Source organism: Hemiscyllium ocellatum, chromosome 1 (assembly GCF_020745735.1).
Source record: "Hemiscyllium ocellatum isolate sHemOce1 chromosome 1, sHemOce1.pat.X.cur, whole genome shotgun sequence".
Classification (NCBI taxonomy): domain Eukaryota; kingdom Metazoa; phylum Chordata; class Chondrichthyes; order Orectolobiformes; family Hemiscylliidae; genus Hemiscyllium; species Hemiscyllium ocellatum.
Genome location: NC_083401.1, coordinates 93,913,770 through 93,931,902, shown reverse-complemented (window position 1 = coordinate 93,931,902; position 18,133 = coordinate 93,913,770). Strand labels below are relative to the sequence as shown.

At 41.3% G+C, this 18,133-nt stretch overlaps 1 protein-coding gene across 1 annotated transcript in view; it reads left to right on the top strand.

Annotated features, from left to right (window-relative positions):
* The window catches only part of cracd (capping protein inhibiting regulator of actin dynamics), a 51,509-nt gene extending 33,674 nt beyond the window's left edge, over positions 1-17,835 (top strand). Inside the window, exons 7-9 of the mRNA XM_060823989.1 lie at positions 7,323-7,513; positions 14,562-14,727; positions 17,675-17,835. Of these exons, the coding sequence (XP_060679972.1) occupies positions 7,323-7,513; positions 14,562-14,727; positions 17,675-17,835 (518 nt within the window). The remainder of the gene's footprint in view (positions 1-7,322; positions 7,514-14,561; positions 14,728-17,674) is intronic.
* The last annotated feature ends 298 nt before the right edge of the window (positions 17,836-18,133 follow it).

The following is an 18,133-nucleotide window of genomic DNA, read 5'->3' as shown; positions in this document are numbered from 1 at the left end:
GAGACTTTAAATACTGATTGCTGCTCTGTGAACACTGGGTCCAAGTGGATGTTAATTGACAACTTGCTTCTGGCAACTTAGATGTGTTCATACTGATGTCAATAAACAAGAATATTAATCTCAGGATATTAATGCACACTTTATTTGCCCAGCAGGCAATTACAATGATTTCATTTATTTTGAATCTTTGCATACAGACAAAAAGCACTCATTTCAGAGAGATCATGGGATTAATTCTGGGCCCAATTGATGGTTCTAAAGCACTGAATCTTTCCTACTGTCAGATGTATCCCATTAATTGAATCCCTTGTTTGAATTACAGTGTTATGATCACCCTGGGTATCCGTTGTTCCATAATCCTTCCATTTATCTTGTACTGGAAAGGTTAACATCGAAAATGTCATTATTAACAGTACATATAAATCTGAACTAAATACATGCCCAGTATCAAAATGAGGCCCTGGAGGGATTGTAATTACATACTATCCTGAGCCATGATGCCCACGTGTCATGAACGAATAAGAAAAAAGTCCACCCACTATTGTATTAAACATTTGAAAACAAAATCAAAACACTGAAATGATCACTTATTCAAATTTGGCCATACAAAATGTGGGTTGATAATCCATATTTTGTTTGCGAAGTATGTTCTATAAATTACTTTTCTATTAGGGCCCAATCAGCTATTAAAAGAAATTAAACATGTATGATAAGAGCATAGGTGAACGAGGAACAGGCCATTCAGCCCCTCAGTCTTCCCCTACTGCTCAATAAGATCATGGCTGATCTGCCCGGGCCTCAGCTCCTCTTTTATGCCTCCTCATAGTCTTCAACTCCCCAATATTTCAAAAATCTTTCTATCTTCTCTTTAAGTATCTAAGCCCCCTCAACTCTCTGGAATAGAGAGTTCCAGACACTTATTATCCTCAGAGAGGAGAAATTTAACATTCAATGAGTGAGCCTTTTTTCTATAACTATATCCTCTTGTTAGAGATTCCCCCACTAGAGGAGAGATGTTCTCAACATCTATCCAGTCAACCTGGTCAGAATCTTGTATGCTTCAGTAAGATCGCCCCTCATTCTTCAAAACTCTAATGTGTAAAGGCCTAATCTATTTGACTATTCTTGATTAAACAACCCCAACAACCCAGGCATCCATCTCATGAATCTCTTTTGAAAAGCCTTAAGTATTAATAAAGCCTTTTTTAAAATATCTGGACCAAAACTTTACACACTAGCTCCGAGTACAGTTGTAACAAGACATCCCTATTTTTAAAGCTGAAAATGTGTTGCTGGAAAAGCACAGCAGGTCAGGCAGCATCCAAGGAACAGGAAATTCAATGTTTCGGGCATAAGCCCTTCATCAGGAATGGGGCTTATGCCCAAACGTCGAATTTCCTGTTCCTTGGATGCTGCCTGACCTGCTGCGCTTTTCCAGCAACACATTTTCAGCTCTGATCTCCAGCATCTGCAGACCTCACTTATCCCTATTTTTAAACTCCACCCTTAAGCAGTAAAGGCTAGAATTCCATTTGTTTTTTTTTACTACTTGCTACACCAGCACGCTAACTCTTTCTGTTTCATGCGCACGAACACCCAGAGCCCTCAATTTTTTGTAGTCTCACTCCATTTAAATAATAGTCTGCCTTTTGATACTTCCTACCAAAGTGCATGACCTCATAGTTTCCTAAGTTAAATTCCATCTTCAAGTTTTTGCCATTAACTCAACCAATCGATATTGCTGGGCTGATTCCTATATCCTCATCACAACATACCCTCCTCCCTATTTTTGAATCATCAGCAAATGTGGATGTGTTACACACCATCCCTGCTTCAGTGAGATATAGATAGTAAATAACTGAGGATTGATCGTTTTGGATTTCACTTTCCAACATGAAAAAAGACCCATTAATCCTAACTCTCTGTCTTATGTGTGCTAACTTATCTTCGATCCATGCTAAAATATTACCCCAAATATTGTGAGCTCCTATCTAGTGCATTAATGTTTTTATATAGTATAATATTGAATGCCTTCTGGAAATCTAAATACACTATTTGGGCAGAACAGTGGCTCAATTAGCACTGCTGACTCAACAGCGCCAGGGACATGGGTTTGATTCCAGCCTCAGGTGACTGTCTGTGTGGAGTTTGCACATTCTCCCCGTGTCTGCATGGATTTCCTCCGGGTGCTCTGGTTCCCTCCCACACTCCAATATGTACAGGTTAGGTGAATTTATCATGCTAAATTGCTCATAGTGTCCAGGGATGTGTAGGTTAGGTGCATTAGTCAAGGGCAAGTGTAGAGTAATAGGGTAGGGGAATGGGTCTGGCTGGATTACTCTTTGGAAGGTTGGTGTGGACTTGGTTAGGCCAAATGGCCTGTTCCCACACTGGAGGGATTCTATGATTCTATATCTATTTGTGCCCTTTGATCCATTCTGCTTGTTATATCATCAAAGAACTCTAGGTAATTTGTCAAACATGATTTCCCCTTCATAAAATCATGTTGATTCTTTAATAGCATTAAGCTTTTTTAAATGTCCTGTTATTGCTTCCTAGCATTTGGACTCTAACATTTCCCTAACAATAGATGTTAGGCTAACTGGACTATTCGTTTTCTGCTTTCTGTCAACTTCCTTTCTTGAACAGGAGTGTCATATTGGCAGTTTTCCAATTCACTGACTTCCTCTCAAAATGCAGTGAGTTCTGGAACATTTTGACTGATGCCTTCACTATGTCTACAGCCACTTCCTTTCAAAGCCTTAGATGTAAGCCATCAGATGACTTGTCTGCATTTAGTCCCATGACTTTGTCAAATAGTTTGTCCCTTGAACCATCATAGATTGACTTGAAACTTATTTTAGTCTGTTGTAAAAACACTTTGAGTATTTAAAACCATAATGTGATTAGAACAGCTCAACATTAGGAATTCAGCTCCTAGTTAGCAGGTGTGGATAGCATGATAAATTCTGAAATAAAATACTTGCAGCTACCACTGTTAACATAGGGTAGTGTTCATCTTAATTTAACGTTTTTATAATACTCAGTTGACCAGTTGGATGTTTATTATTTAAAAAATAGTGCCAATCAAACTCATTTTGTGTAGTGCATCAGGTCAATAGTGGTACTGCCTCTGAAACTCTCAATACAGATGCTTTCAGTAGCTTTGGGTGGAGATGAGATACTTTCCTCAGGTAGGTAGAGAAGTGGGGGGGGGGTGCGGGGGTGTGTGTGGGGAGACAGGGAAATTGAAAAGCCTGATGGCATTGCTGAACTGTGTCATTTATTGTCCACTTTATAACGATACCAGCAGCATTTTGTCAGTAGACTGCAGAATTACTCTTTAAGTTGTATATTCTCAAGATGGAGGAGTAAACTTACCCATGGAGCTGTTGTAATTGTTGTAACAGGCAATCATTGCTATTCAGCTAGCAAACGTATTACTTTTCTGACATCAAGTTGAAGGGAATTCTGAGGAACAGGATTTACATGTATTTGGAAAGGCAAGGACTGATTAGGGATAGTCAGCATGGCTTTGTGCGTGGAAAATCATGCCTCACGAACTTGATTGAGTGTTTTGAAGAAGTAGCGAAGAGGATTGATAAGGGCAGAATGGTGGATGTGATCCATATGGACTTCAGCAAGGCATTCGACAAGTTTCCCCATGGGAGACTGGTTAGCAAGGTTAGATCTCGTGGAATACAGGGAGAACTAGCCATTTGGATACAGTACTAGCTCGAAGGTAGAAGACAGAGGGTGGTGGAGGGTTGCTTTTCAGACTGGAGGCTTGTGACCAGTGGAGTGCAACAAGGAACAGAGCTGGATCCACTACTTTCGGTCATTTATATAAATGATTTGGATGTGAACATAGGAGGTATAGTTAGTAAGATTGCAGATGACACCAAAATTGCAGGTGTAATGGACAGTGAAGAAGGTTACCTGAGATTACAACAGGATCTTGATCAAATGGGCTAGTGGGCTGATGAGTGGCAGAGGGAGTTTAATTTAGATAAATGTGAGGCGCTGCATTTTGGAAAAGCAAATCAGAACAGAACCTGTACACTTAATGGTGAAGTCCTGGGGAGTGTTGCTGAACAAAGAGACCTTGGAGTGCAGGTTCATAGCTCCTTGAAAGTAGAGTCACAGGTAAATAGGATAGTGAAGAAGGCATTAGGTATTCTATCCTTTATTGGTCAGGGTATTGAGTACAGAATAGTTGGGAGGTCATGTTGCGGCCATACAGGATGTTGATTAGGTCACTTTTGGAATATTGTGTGCAGTTCTGGTCTCCTTCCTATCAGAAGGATGTCGTGAAACTTGAAAGGGATCAGAAGATATTTACAAGGATGTTGCCAGGGTTGGAGGATTTGAGCTAAAGGGCAAGGCTGAATAGACTGGGGCTGTTTTCCCTGGAGCGTTGCAGGCTGAGGAGTGACTTTTTAGAGGTTTATAAGATCATGAGGGGCATGGATAGGGTAAATAGACAAAGTCTTTTCCCTGGGGTGGGCGAGTCCAGAACTAGAGGGCATAAGTTTAGGGGGAGAGGGGAAAGATATAAAAGGGATCCAAGGGGCAACTTTTTCACACAGAGGGTGGTGCATGTATGAAATGAGCTGGCAGAAGAAGCTGGTACAATTGCCACATTTAAAAGGCATCTGGATGGGTATATGAATAGGAAGGATTTGGAGGGATATGGGCCAAGTGCTGGCAAATGGGACTTCATTAGGTTGGGATATCTGGTCGGTGTGGACAGGTTGGACCAAAAGGTCTGTTTCTGTGCTGTACTATGACTCCATGTAAAATCTTGGGCTGAATATTCCCAATTTCTGGGAGTTTCTTGGAGACTTTCCTTCGGTGAGTACGAGCAACAATTTTAATGCCGTTCACCTCATTAAGTATGTACCCCACCTCTACAGCACCACTCTGACCCTTCTTGTACTGGACCACGTTGGATGTGCTGGCTGATCTCACAGCATTCACGGTGCAAGTACTTTTTAAAACTCTAGCTGCACACCCTTTTAAACCCTGCCAGCCTGGTCTGAAATGGTCACCCGGGTCAGACAGTTGCTGCTAAGGTGTATGCCCTCAGACATTGGGGAATGTTAGCCAATAGGGATGCCTGGAGAAGAAGCTGGTGAGTGGCAGGTTATCTATTCGATTTTAAAGTTGGGAATTGGCTGGTTTCTCACCAGTACTTGGGGAAAATAGTAAACTGCATGTAACTGAGATAGGTAATAAGGAGATGTTAATAATGCAAATAATATCACTCAGTAGTGAGAGCCTCATCTAGCCAATAAAATCTTATGTGGAAAGTCCAATTTATTTTCCTCAACATCAAGAATCCATTATTTTCACTCTGGCTGTATTTTCCCAATTTTTCTGTGATTTCCTATGTCATTTAGAGACTGGAAAGATTTAACCCATCTCATTGTTCATATCTGTTCTTCGTTAAAATTGCTAGCATGTCAACATTTTAATCCTTCATGTTTTTGTTACTTGGAATTACATAGGGTAATTTCTGGATTTAGTCTTTGAACATGGAGTTTTCAAAATTTACTATTTAATACCAAAATTATTTTCATTGATATCATCTCACCCCCAAACACTAAATAGGTAAAAACAGTGACTGCAGATGCTGGAAACCAGACTCTAGATTAGAGTGGTGTGGAAAAGCACAGCAGTTCAGGCAGCATCCGAGGAGCAGGAAAATTGATGTTTCGGGCAAAAACCCTTCATCAGGAATACAGGCAGAGAGCCTGAAGGGTGGAGAGATAAGTGAGAGGAGGGTGGGGGTGGGGAGAAAGTAGCATAGAGTACAATAGGGGAGTGCGGGAGGGGATGAAGGTGATAGGTTAGGGGGGAGGGTGGAATGGATAGGTGGATAAGAAGATAAAGTCAAAAATGAGGTCTGCAGATGCTGGAGATCACAGCTGAAAATGTGTTGCTGGTCAAAGCACAGCAGGTCAGGCAGCATCTCAGGAATAGAGAATTCAACGTTTCGAGCATAAGCCCTTCATCTCGAAACATTGAATTCTCTATTCCTGAGATGCTGCCTGACCTGCTGTGCTTTGACCAGCAACACATTTTCAGCGGATAAGAAGATAAAGTCTAGTTGAAGATTTGTAGCTCGGGTGTCCGTTGTTGTGGTTCTGTTCGCCGAGCTGGAAGTTTTTGCTGCAAATGTTTCGTTCCCTGGCTAGGGAACATCATCAGTGCTATTGGAGCCTCCTGTGAGGCTCCAATAGCACTGATGATGTTCCCTAGCCAGGGAACAAAACTTTTGCAGCAAAAACTTCCAGCTCGGCGAACGGAAAAGAAGATAGGCAGGTAGGACAAGTCACGGGGACAGTATTGAGCTGGAAGTTTGGAACTGGGGTGAGGTGGGAGAAGGGGAAATGAGGAAACTGTTGAAGTCCACATTGATGCCCTGGGGTTGAAGTGTTCCGAGGTGGAAGATTAGGCGTTCTTCCTCCAGGCGTCTGGTGGTGAGGGAGCGGTGGTGAAGGAGGCCCAGGACCTCCATGTCCTTGGCAGAGTGGGAGAGGGAGTTGAAATGTTGGGCCACAGAGTGGTGTGGTTGATTGGTGCGGGTGTCCCAGAGATGTTCCCTAAAGCGCTCTGCTAGGAAGCGTCCAGTTTTCCAAATGTAGAGGAGACCGCATCGGGAGCAACGGATACAACAAATGATATTGGTGGATGTGCAGGTAAAACTTTGATGGATGTGGAAGGCTCCTTTAGGGTCTTGGTTGGAGGTGTGGGCGCAGGTTTATTTATTTTGTTACAGCTTGAGGTGAAGTGTCTATTCATTCCCAATTTCTACTTAGTTTTCACTGTGAAGTGCAATGAACAGTTTGCTGTTCATTTAAACAGAACATGGGAACAGGAACAGACCACTCAATCTGTTTGAGCCTGTTCCAACATTTGATGAGAAAATGGCTATATATCTGCCTCTGGCCTATATCCCTTAATACCTTTGTTGAACAAAAATGTATCCATCTCAGATATAAATGATCTGGCATCAACTGCCATTTGTGAAAGAGAGTTCCAAATCTAGACCAATCTTTTGTGTGTGGAAGTGCTTCCCAATATTTCTCCTGAACAGTCTGGTCCTAACTCGCAGACTGCGTACCTAATTCTAGAATTTCCAATAGTGGAATAGTTTATCTTTATCTAACCTTTCTTATCCTGTTAAAATCTCAAAAACTTCAATCAGATCGCCCCTTAACCATCTAAATTCCAGATAATCTGATTATGTATGCATTGATTTTGGTTCACCAACATCCTTTTGGAGGAAATTAAGCAGCGTTCTAATTTATTTCCAGAGAAACCTGTTCTTCAGAGCAGACATTCTCTGGACAGCTCAAGGCTTGTGGACAGGGTGGAATCTTCCCAGCCTCTGTGGATCACCCTGGCCATGCAGAAGCAGAAAGGATTCCGTGAGCAGCAGGCCAGCCGAGAAGAAAGAAGACAAGCCAGAGAAGCAAAGCTAGCGGAGAAACAGACTAAAGAAAATGTATGTAGCCACTATTATTTCACTCTTTAATATGTAGTCCATTTAATTCAGCCTAATATCTAATATGAAATTTGTGGGGGGTTTGGTACAATTTCATGATAAAGCTGTTAAGCTTGTTACTTTTGGTAGAAATTGGCAGTATTGATGGTGGCAATACTTGCTTCTTTTAATACAACTATTATTTCCACAGTGTAATTATTGAGTTTCTACTGCCAAAATCACTGGGGCTACAATGTTTGTGTTGTTTTGCCAATTCACCTTCGAAAGTCTGGCAGCATTGAGTGAATTTAAAGAAGTTAGTTTGCCAATGTGTAAATATGTTAAAGTTTTGTGACAATCTCATCTAACATAGATACTTTGCAGCTATATTTTACGAATTTTCAGTTTAAGTATACTTCACTTGCATGTTGTAGGATATTTATAACGCAAGAAAAGAAGCTGATAATCATCAGCATTACTTGCACATGTATACTGTCAGCAGAGTTGAATGAAAAGTCATAAAACATAGCAATTTGTTTCAAATCTGGAAAATCTGCGACCATCTAAACCTGTTACAGACTCCTTAAGACCTGTCCTCTACTGGAACTGACACTCCCACACACCTTAACCCTCTGCAACTGTCTATTTTACCACCTACCCCTGTACAAATGCTCTCCCAACATTAGCCACTCATAGTTTACTCATAAACATAGCACTTGCAATTAGCAACTACATTGTGGATGAGCCAAATGCAGGTAAATAGGACTAGTCTATTTTGAGAAACTTGGTTGGCGTGGGCAGGTTGAATCGAAGGGTCTGTTTCTATGCTGGTTGATTCTATGTCTCTATTACAGCTGCTGTATAAATGCAAATCTTTCCTTTTAGTTTTTTCCTCTGACTCTATACCAAGCAATATTTTGCCTTGCTTAGCATCTTCCAGTATGTAAACTCTCCTACCCCTATTTGCATCACCCTCTCAGCCATCTATCTGGACAGATCTGGTTCACCTATTTGTAGTTCTGAAATCTACAGGTCTTCAGACTACAAGTTGTCAAGTGGGATTCAGTTGGCTTGCTCTTTTTAGCCTGCCATGGATTTTCAGTGGGAAGACTTTGACCTGAAGTGGTCTTTAATATCCTTTCACCCTATGTGTTTCTCCTAATGCCAGCTGCTCCTTAGCATGAACTGGCTGGAGGTGAGACTGCCGATTCAGTTTGGGAGGAAGTCCCACCTTGGAGAATTGCTGGCAAGCGAGGGCTTTATTGCAATGACAAGGTCCTAATGCTCTCTGACAAAATTCAGCCATCAGTTCCAGTCATCTTAAATTAATATTCACTGCCCCTCCATCAATGGAAGTTACTTTCTCTTTATCTACTCTGCCAAGACCTTCCATGATTTTAAATGATTCTCTCAAATGTCTTTCAACCTTCTTTTCTCTGAAGGCAAACAATATCAGCTTCTGTGGTTATCTATGTAACAGAAGTCCTTCTCTCTCTAAACTATGCTGATATTTCTGCATCTGCTCTAAAGCCTCCAGTTTAGTATTAGATTCCCAACAGTGTGGAAACAGGGCCTTTCGGCCCAACCAGTCCACACCGACCCTCCGAAGAGTAACCCACCCAGACCCATTTCCCTCTGACTAAAGCACCTAACACTACAGGCAATTTAGCATGGTCAATTCACCTAACCTGCACATCTTTGGACTGTGGGAGGAAACCGGAGCAAACCCACGCAGACACGAGGAAAATGTGCAAACTCCGAACAGACAGTTAACCGAGGAATCGAACCTGGGACCCTTTTGCTGTGAGGCATCAGTGCTAACCACTAAGCCACTGTGCCATCCAAGTCTTTTCTGAGGCTTCAGTGCCCAAATTTGAGACAATACTCCAGTCTGATACAATAGTCCTGTGGAACCCCTGTACACATTGGGTCAATAGGGTGCAAGTTAGGTACATACTAAGGATATTAATGAGAAAATATGGAAGAATTGGGAGACTTATGATGCCTATTGGAATAATAACTGCAATAGAAATCAGGAAGAATATCTCAAATTCAGGAAAGAGGCTAGAAAAAGGAAAGCTAAGAGGAACCATGAGGAAAGGTTGGCAGGCTATGCTAAAACAAGTAGTAAAATGTTCTTTGAATTTATATCTAAACAGTTAAATTCTTCAAATTTCATTTTAACAGTGAAATATCAGTGAAGGATAGAATGGGGCCCATAAGGAACAAGCAGGGTCGGCTGCTCACTGAAGTAAAGGATATGGCAGAGTTACTAAATGAATATTGTGCTTCTGTTTTTATCAAATTAGAAAATGGTGACAATGGCCCAGTTAAAAACGTGGCTAATGAGCAACTGAGCACAATTTGTGATAACTAAAGAAGCAATGCTAAAAAGGCTGACAGCATTCCAGGTAGACAACTCACCAGGTCCGGATGGGTCCTAGATTGCTGAAAGTGTAAGAAAACAGAGTAAGAGAACAAACATTGACAGAAATTTTCCATGCCTCTCTGAACAAAGGATTTGTCCCAGGGAACTGGAGGATTGCAAATGTTTAATAAAGGGGCAAAGGAGAAGCTTGGACAGTTCAAACCTGTCAGCTTGAGATCAATAGCGGGAAAGCTGGTGGAGGCCATAATATGGGATAAAATAAATATACACTTAGAAAAAAATAAGTCAATACTAAACCATGTAGCTTTGTGAGGGGCAGGTTGTATCTGGCAAATTTAATTGAATCCTTTGATGAGGTGACAGAGACAGCGAATATTGTATATTTGGACTTTCAGAAGACATTTGATACAATGCCACATGGCAGGTTGGTCAGCAAATTAGCAATGCCTGGGATTGATGGTTCCTTGGCAGCATGGATTAGAAGTTGGCTACAAGATGGTAAACGGGTAGGTACAGATGGGTATTTCTAAGATTGGAGATGAGTTGAAAGTGGTGTTGCCAGGTATCAGTGTCGGACCCTTCTTTATCTGATTTATATAAGTGACTTGGAGATGAGTGTTGAGGGCAAATCACTAAATTTGCAGATGGTACTAAGCTGGGAGAATAGTAAATTGTGAGGATAATGTTGAACGACTTCAGAGAAACATTGACCGTATGGGCAGATACCTGATAGATGAATTACTGTGCAGAGAAATATGTGGCACTGCATTGTGGTAGAAGAAATTAGGAGAGACAAAACAGGATTAATGGTACAACTTAGGGGGGGTTAAGAAGCAGACGGACCTTGAAGTTCAGGTGCATAATTCTCTGAAAGTGGCCAAGCAAGCTGAAATAGTTAACGAAGCTTATGGGATCCTTGGGTTTATAAGTGGATAGAGTATAAAACTAAAGAAGTGATGTTATACCTTTATAAATCATTGGTCAGAGCACATTTGGTTTATTGTGTTCAGTTCCGGCACCTTATTTAAGGAAAGATGTTAAATCCCTGAACATAATGCGAAGGAGATTTCCCAAATGATACCAGGTATGACGAATATCAGATACAGAGAAAGATTAGAGAAATTGGGCTTATTCTCCTTGGAGCAGGGAAGATTCAGAGGTGACCGTATTGAGGTGTTTAAAACTATGACCAATTTGCCATGGTAAAGAAGGATATTCTTTTCCCACTAGTTGTTATGTCAGTAACTTGGGGTCACAATTTCAAGATTGTCAGCAAGACAGCTAGGAGTGAAATGTGGAGAAACTTCTTTACTCAGAGAGTTGTTAGGATCCGGAAGGTGTTACCTGAGTGGTAGAGTCAGATTCCATACAATATTTCAAAATATGGATAGATATTTGAAATTGATGATATTTTAATTTAACCTATTTTTTCTTAATCAACCTGCTCAGAGATGTTATTACACACCCCTGGAGCAGGTGGGACTTGAACCTGGGCCTTCAGGGCCAGGGGTGCCTTGGACTTTGAAGATGTCTTCAATCAAGAACACAATCATTCATTTCTACTCTCTATTTCCTGTTACTCAGTCAATTTCATATCCAGATTGTCATTCTTCTTTTTATCCTATGGGCTTCAACTTTGCTGACAAGGTATAAACAATGACTGCAGATGCTGGGAAACCAGATTCTGGATTAGTGGTGCTGGGAGAGCACAGCAGTTCAGGCAGCATCCAAGGAGCAGTAAAATCGACGTTTCAGGCAAAAGCCCTTCATCAGGAATACAGGCAGAGAGCCTGAAGGGTGGAGAGATAAGTGAGAGAGAGGAGGAAAGCTTCTTCAAGGCAGGCATCCTTGCAAGAGGATTCGCAGTAGGGTTAAAATCAACGAGGTAAAAACAATGACTGCAGATGCTGGAAATCAGATTCTGGATTAGTGGTGCGGGAAGAGCACAGCAGTTCAGGCAAGCCTGTGTCTATCCTTATGTCCTTCTTTCACAAGGGTGTGTTGTTTGCAATTTTCCAGTTCTGAGATTAACTCTATATCTAAGAAAGATTGCAACCTTACCCACTAGATTTTGATAGCACTAAACCCTCTGCTGCCAGTCATTGGGGCAGACTCCAGGGGGTCGATATTAAGTCATCCTTCCAGATGTGTTCTCAGTGGATGCGCTCATAACCTAGGCCAGATTGCCAGATCACCACCTTCACACCCACTCCCAAGCTCACCTCAATAATACAGAGGGGTGGGCAATCTGCTCACCATATGTAAATAAATAGCTAAAGTTCAATTGAGCTTCTTAATCTGCTGCCTCTGCCATAGTATAATTGACAAAGGCAATGGAAATCATCAAGATCTTCATTTAAAGATATTTGTAAATAACAGGAAGAAAATAGATGAGGGAATGGAGGGGTGCACTTTAAACATTTGAAACACCCTCCCCTTTAAAGTAGTATCTCCCCTTTACCCACTAACAAGCATAAGTTTCCAACCATCCCCACCCCAGTGGTCCAGACTTGCCTCAGTCCATAGTCCATCAAATTGGTCAGCAGCTCCAAAGTGCAAAGGGCAGACTCCCACAGTTAGGCAATATAGCCCTTGTGTGACATATGATAGTATAGACTATGCTTCCTTTTAATCCAACAACTCACCATCACCTTTTCTGCAGAGGATGGTGAGCTATCTGATCCTCCATCATCCCACTCCCTTTACTGGGCTCCAATACCCCATGCAATCGAGAACTGCCACCTACCCAGCCATAGCACCCTCTGAGGAAAGGGTATAACACCACTGCACCACTGATGAAAAGATGCCATCACTTTTTCTGACCCGTACAGCCAGGAGCTCAGATATTGACACTGCGTGAACTTCACAGGGTGTTATACGTCATTAGGATCTGCACTTAGCAAGTCAACAGCAGCCGAGATTACTGATAAACTATGGTGGGTTGGGGGGATATATGGGGTTAAATGGGCATGCTACTGAGCTGCATGCTCTCCAACTCTCACCCCCCTCCCCAATCACTGAACTCCCCAGCACTGCAGCTAGGGACTCACTGTCTTCCCTCGGTGTTCACTTGTTCAGCTTCTACCTATAGCCCATTATACTGCAGGCAGCAGTAGGCTTGCATGTAGTTTGTGAAACTCTGCTGTAAGAGAGGCAGGTTGCTTTTTAGAGCTGAAGACTAGTGAGTACACAACTCTGCCACACACAGCAGAGTTTCACAAAATACATGCAAGCCTACTGTTGCCTACAGTATAATTGGCTATAGGTAGAAGCTGAACAAATGAACATCTAGGGGAGACAGCATCTCTGTTATGCCTCCAGCCAATCAGCAGCCCAGTTACACATGGATGCATCCTACTATCATGAGAGAAAAAAGGCTTTTGTGTTGCCTGTCTCAACAGAACCTGGCATGACCATATCACTCTCACGGTCACCAAGCCCAATAATGGGACAAAATGAATTTTTATAGCAAGGAATCAAACATCAAGTCAAACCCACTAAAAATGTTACTCAGTAACCTTTCTTTTGCGTGACTCGTGATCCTGCAAACATCTGAGACATTCATGGAAGGGAAATAAAATGAAGCAATTCTCAGCCAGTACAGACAAGTCAGGTTCTCAGTGAAGGAGAATAACACAAATGGACACAATCAGGTGCCACTTACTGTCACATACCAGAAGAAAGAAGAAAAATAGCAGGAAATAATTTAAATCAAAATAAAACTGCTGGAAAACTAGCTGTTGCTCTTTCCAACAGTTTAGGAATTTGATGGTGAGTCTTACTCTTTAAAGACTAGCTGGCTGAGAATTGTTTCATTTTATTTCCCTTGCATGAATGTCTCAGATGTTTGCAGGATCATGAGTCACCAGAGTAACATTTTTAATGGGTTTGACTTAATGTTTGATTCCTTGCACTAAAAATTCATTTTGTCCCATTATTGGGCTTGGTGACCATGAGAGTGATATGGTCATGCCAGGTTCTGTTGAGACAGGCGACACAAAAACCGTTTTTCCTCATGATAGTAGGATGCATCCATGTGTAATTGTGCTGCTGATTGGCTGGAGGCATAACAGAGATGCTGTCTCCCCTAGATGTTCATTTGTTCAGCTTCTACCTATAGCCAATTATACTGTAGGCAACAGTAGGCTTGCATGTATTTTGTGAAACTCTGCTGTGTTTGACAGAGTTGTGTACTCACTAGTCTTCAGCTCTGAAAAGCAATCTGCCTCTTACAGCAGAGTTTCACAAATTCCTTCAGCACCAAAATAAAGACATTCAAGAGGTCATTTCCAAAATATGACAAAAAGTGATGCGGGTTGCAAACCTCCAAGTGTTTCCAGGAATTAACATATATCAACAGGGCACTGACTGGAGAAGTTCGGGGGAAAAAATTATAGAGGTATTAAAAAGAATGAGTATTTTTCAGCTTCTTCAAACAATTAATTATAAATATCTTGGAGATGGTGGGAAAAAAGATGTGATGAAACCTCCAGGAATACAGCTAACAGGATTGCCAATCCTAAATGAAATTCTTCCCACAACTGGACTTTTCAGCAAAAGGATTATTGTTTGATTTGATTGGGATTATCTTGAATTAGGAATAAACAAATGGAAGATGCATCAGTGAATATGATGTAGAGATGGGTTCTCATTTATACTGGTCTGTATTTTCCATTACAGACAATTGTGTCCAGCTCTGTGGACAATAAAGGAGGCAATCATTACATGAGTACACTGCAGAAATCCAGTCAGGATGAAGAAAAGAAAATTGGGAACAATATTGTGTCTAAAGTGGAACGCCGTGAACTCCTGAAAAAATCTTCCACACTTCCAAATTCTGTCACAGGTACTTGTTAATGTTCTTTAAGAGGTAAAATGACTGATGCTGTTGTTGAAATTGTTAGAATCCATCACTAAGGAAATAGTAAAGAATTGGAAGTCAAAACGCAATCCATCAGAGGCAGTGTGGTTTTATAAAGAGTGCATCATGTTTCATTAATTTCCAAGAGCTCTTCAAAGATGTAACAGATGAAGTAGATAATGGGAATCCTATAGATGTTGTATATCTGGACTTCCAGAATGCAAATGATAAAGTGCAGGGATCGAAAGGTTAATAGACAAGATAAAATGATCTGAGGTTGGGGTAATAGCTTGGATAGAGGATTAATGAACCAACAGAAAGCAGAGTCCTCATAAACGTATTTGTTCTGGTTAGCAAAGTTTAATTATTGGAGTATCACAGGGTTCAGTCCTCAACTGTTGGCAATCTATATTAATGACTTGGATGTGGTGATGAAGTGTACTTTAGCTTGGTTTGACACTGGGAAGATGTGGGTGGGAAGGTAAGTTGAGGTGAGGAGATAAGAAGTTTATAAATTGATCTGGGTCAGTTAGATTAATGGGTCAAAATTTGGCAGATGGAGTTTGACTTGGATAAGTGTGTGGTTATCCATTTTGGTTGGAAGAATAAGAAGCCAACTTATTATCTAATTGGAGAGAAAGTACAAAATGCTTCAGTTTAGAGACATCTGGGTGACTACGAGAACTAGTATGCAGATAAAAGAGGTAACAAGGAATGCATATGGAATGTTGGCATTTATTGCAAAAGAAATATACGAGAGAAGTATGGAAGTGTAGGCACAGAATTTACTCTGAGAGAGCGGGGTTATTCTCAATGCCCACTAAACCAAGAATTATCCATGGCTCAATAAACAATGAGAGTGGACATGCCAGAAGCAGCACCAGACATACCTAAAAGACAGGTGCCAACCTAGTGAAGCTACAATATAGGACTACTGGCATGCCAAACAGGAGAAAGTGTGGACTGCAGATATTGGAGAATCAGAGCCAAAAAGGGTGGTGTTGGAAAAGCACAGCAGGTCAGGCATCATCCGAGGAGCAGGAGAGTTGACTCAGCACTGCCCTCTTGACATGTCCTACCTATCCACCTTCCTTCAGATTTATATGCTCCGCTCGCCCCCAACGACCTATCAAAATTACCCCCACCTGCATCCACCTATCGCCTTACTGTCTACTTTCCCTCAGCCCCACCCCCACCCCCACCCCCTTATTTATCTCCAACCCCCTTCCCCCTCCACATTCCTGATGAAGGGCTTATGCTCGATAAATCGACTCTCCTGCTCCTCAGATGCTGCCTGACTTGCTGTACTTTTCCAGCGCCACCCTTTTCGACTCTGGCATGCCAAACAGCAGAGCGGCATGTGATGAGCTAAGTGATCTCACAATTAATGGATCAGATCTATACACTGCCTTCCCGCCACATCCAGTCGTGAATGGTGGTGACAGTTAAAGAACTCACTGGAGGAGGAGGAGGAGGCTCCACAAAAATCTCCATCCTTACTAGCTGCGGGTGGGTTAGAAGTCGGGGGGAGATACAGGGCATGAGTGCAAAAGGCTGAGGTTGCTGTGGAACTCTGTATGCAACTTCCTGACTTCCATGTTGAATTGTGTATGATCAGACTAAAAAAAACTTGCTGTCTTACTTACTGCTTAAAAAAGTGACCATCGATAGCTCACCAATATTCTTACGTAAAATCCAGGCTACTACCTTCCTGGAAACATTTGTTTTTAAACTGATATCAACTTCCTTACTTCGAGTTTTCTTTTAATTAACACAAATTCTGACACTTCCCTGGTTCCTTTAGTTAGTAATCCAGGATTGAGTTACAAATGTAGCAACTTACCAAAATTATTACATTTCCATAAGAATTCAATAAGTATTAGAGGAAGACAATTCAAAATCAAAATGACTATTATCCTCCTATTTGAAGTCATGGATTTATTCATCAAGCTGGTGTGTTTTTCTGCAAACATATCATCACCTCACTGGGTGGCATTATCAGTGCATCTTTGATAAGGTGTTGCTGGTCTGTCCCACCTGGTATTTATATGTCTCTATTTGTTGGTACTTCTGGTTCAGTGTCTGAGTGGTTTGTATATTGGGTCCAGTTCAATGTGTCTATTGATTGAGTTCCAACTGGAGTGCCAGGCTCCATGGAATTCTCTGGCGTGTCTCCATTTTGCCTGTGCTAGGACAGTTACATTGTTCCAGTTAAAATTGTGTCCTTCGTTGTCTGTGTGAGTGGAAATGAGAATGTGCTGGCAGTAGCGAGCTGATGTTCGTGTACTCGTATGGTCAGTTTTCTTCCTGTTTGTCCTGTGTTGTTTTTTTTTCACAGTCTTTGCACAAATTCAACTGGGACAATCTAACTGTCCTAGCACAGGCAAAATGGAGACACGCCAGAGAATTCCACGAAGCCTGGCGCTCCAACCAGAATTCAATCAATAGACACATTGAACCGGATCCCGAGTACAAACCACTCAGATACTGAACTGGAAGTACCAACAAACAGAGACATATAAAAACTAGGTGGGACAGACCACCAACACCTTATCAAAGACAGGCCACCTAGAGAGGTGAAAAAACATGTGCAGAAAAAACATACTGGCTCGGTGAACAAATGCACTACTTCATCCACAACATGAGCTACAAATCTTCACAAAATCCTCCTGTTTCTTAATATGCTTCAAAATCCTGATACACTCACTGGCACAGTAAACACAACGTAGTATCCAAACAAGGAGTCAACACTAAGTTGATGAGGAAAGAGAGAAGATAATGGCAGAATATGGAATCAGATTGGTAATGCATCGTTCTTTATAAAAAGAAACGCTTTCCCATTTCTTATCGTAATATTTTCTTGATACCTTATTGTTTAATAAACTCCAATTTTGGTATTTTTGTTTTTTTTTTACGAATTCCCCTTCTATAGTTGAAATATGTGATTCAGTGGGATCAAGTCCACAAGTGAAGGAATTACCGAAGAGATTCTCAACTCCTGATGCTGCACCAGTGTCTGTGGAACCTGCCTGGCTTGCACTTGCCAAAAGAAAAGCTAAAGCTTGGAGCGACTGTCCTCAGATAATTAAATGAACTCAAATGGTTTGGGAACTGCCACTATATGTTGTATAGCTTTCACTAAACAAGAAGTGCTAAAGTGTATTTTTTTCAAAATAGATTAAAATCATAAAAAAGCACTATGTTGTGCTGCATACATCACATTTCTCAGTATATCAAGAATGCAAATGACATGTAGCTTGTAATTGTAAATCTTGATCAACATTCTCTGTAGTTCCCCAATATTGTTTGTAAATTGAACATACATGAAAAGAAATTGCCACTGCATAATTTAACTATCTCAGTCCTCAACTGTGTATGGTATTGTCTCCTC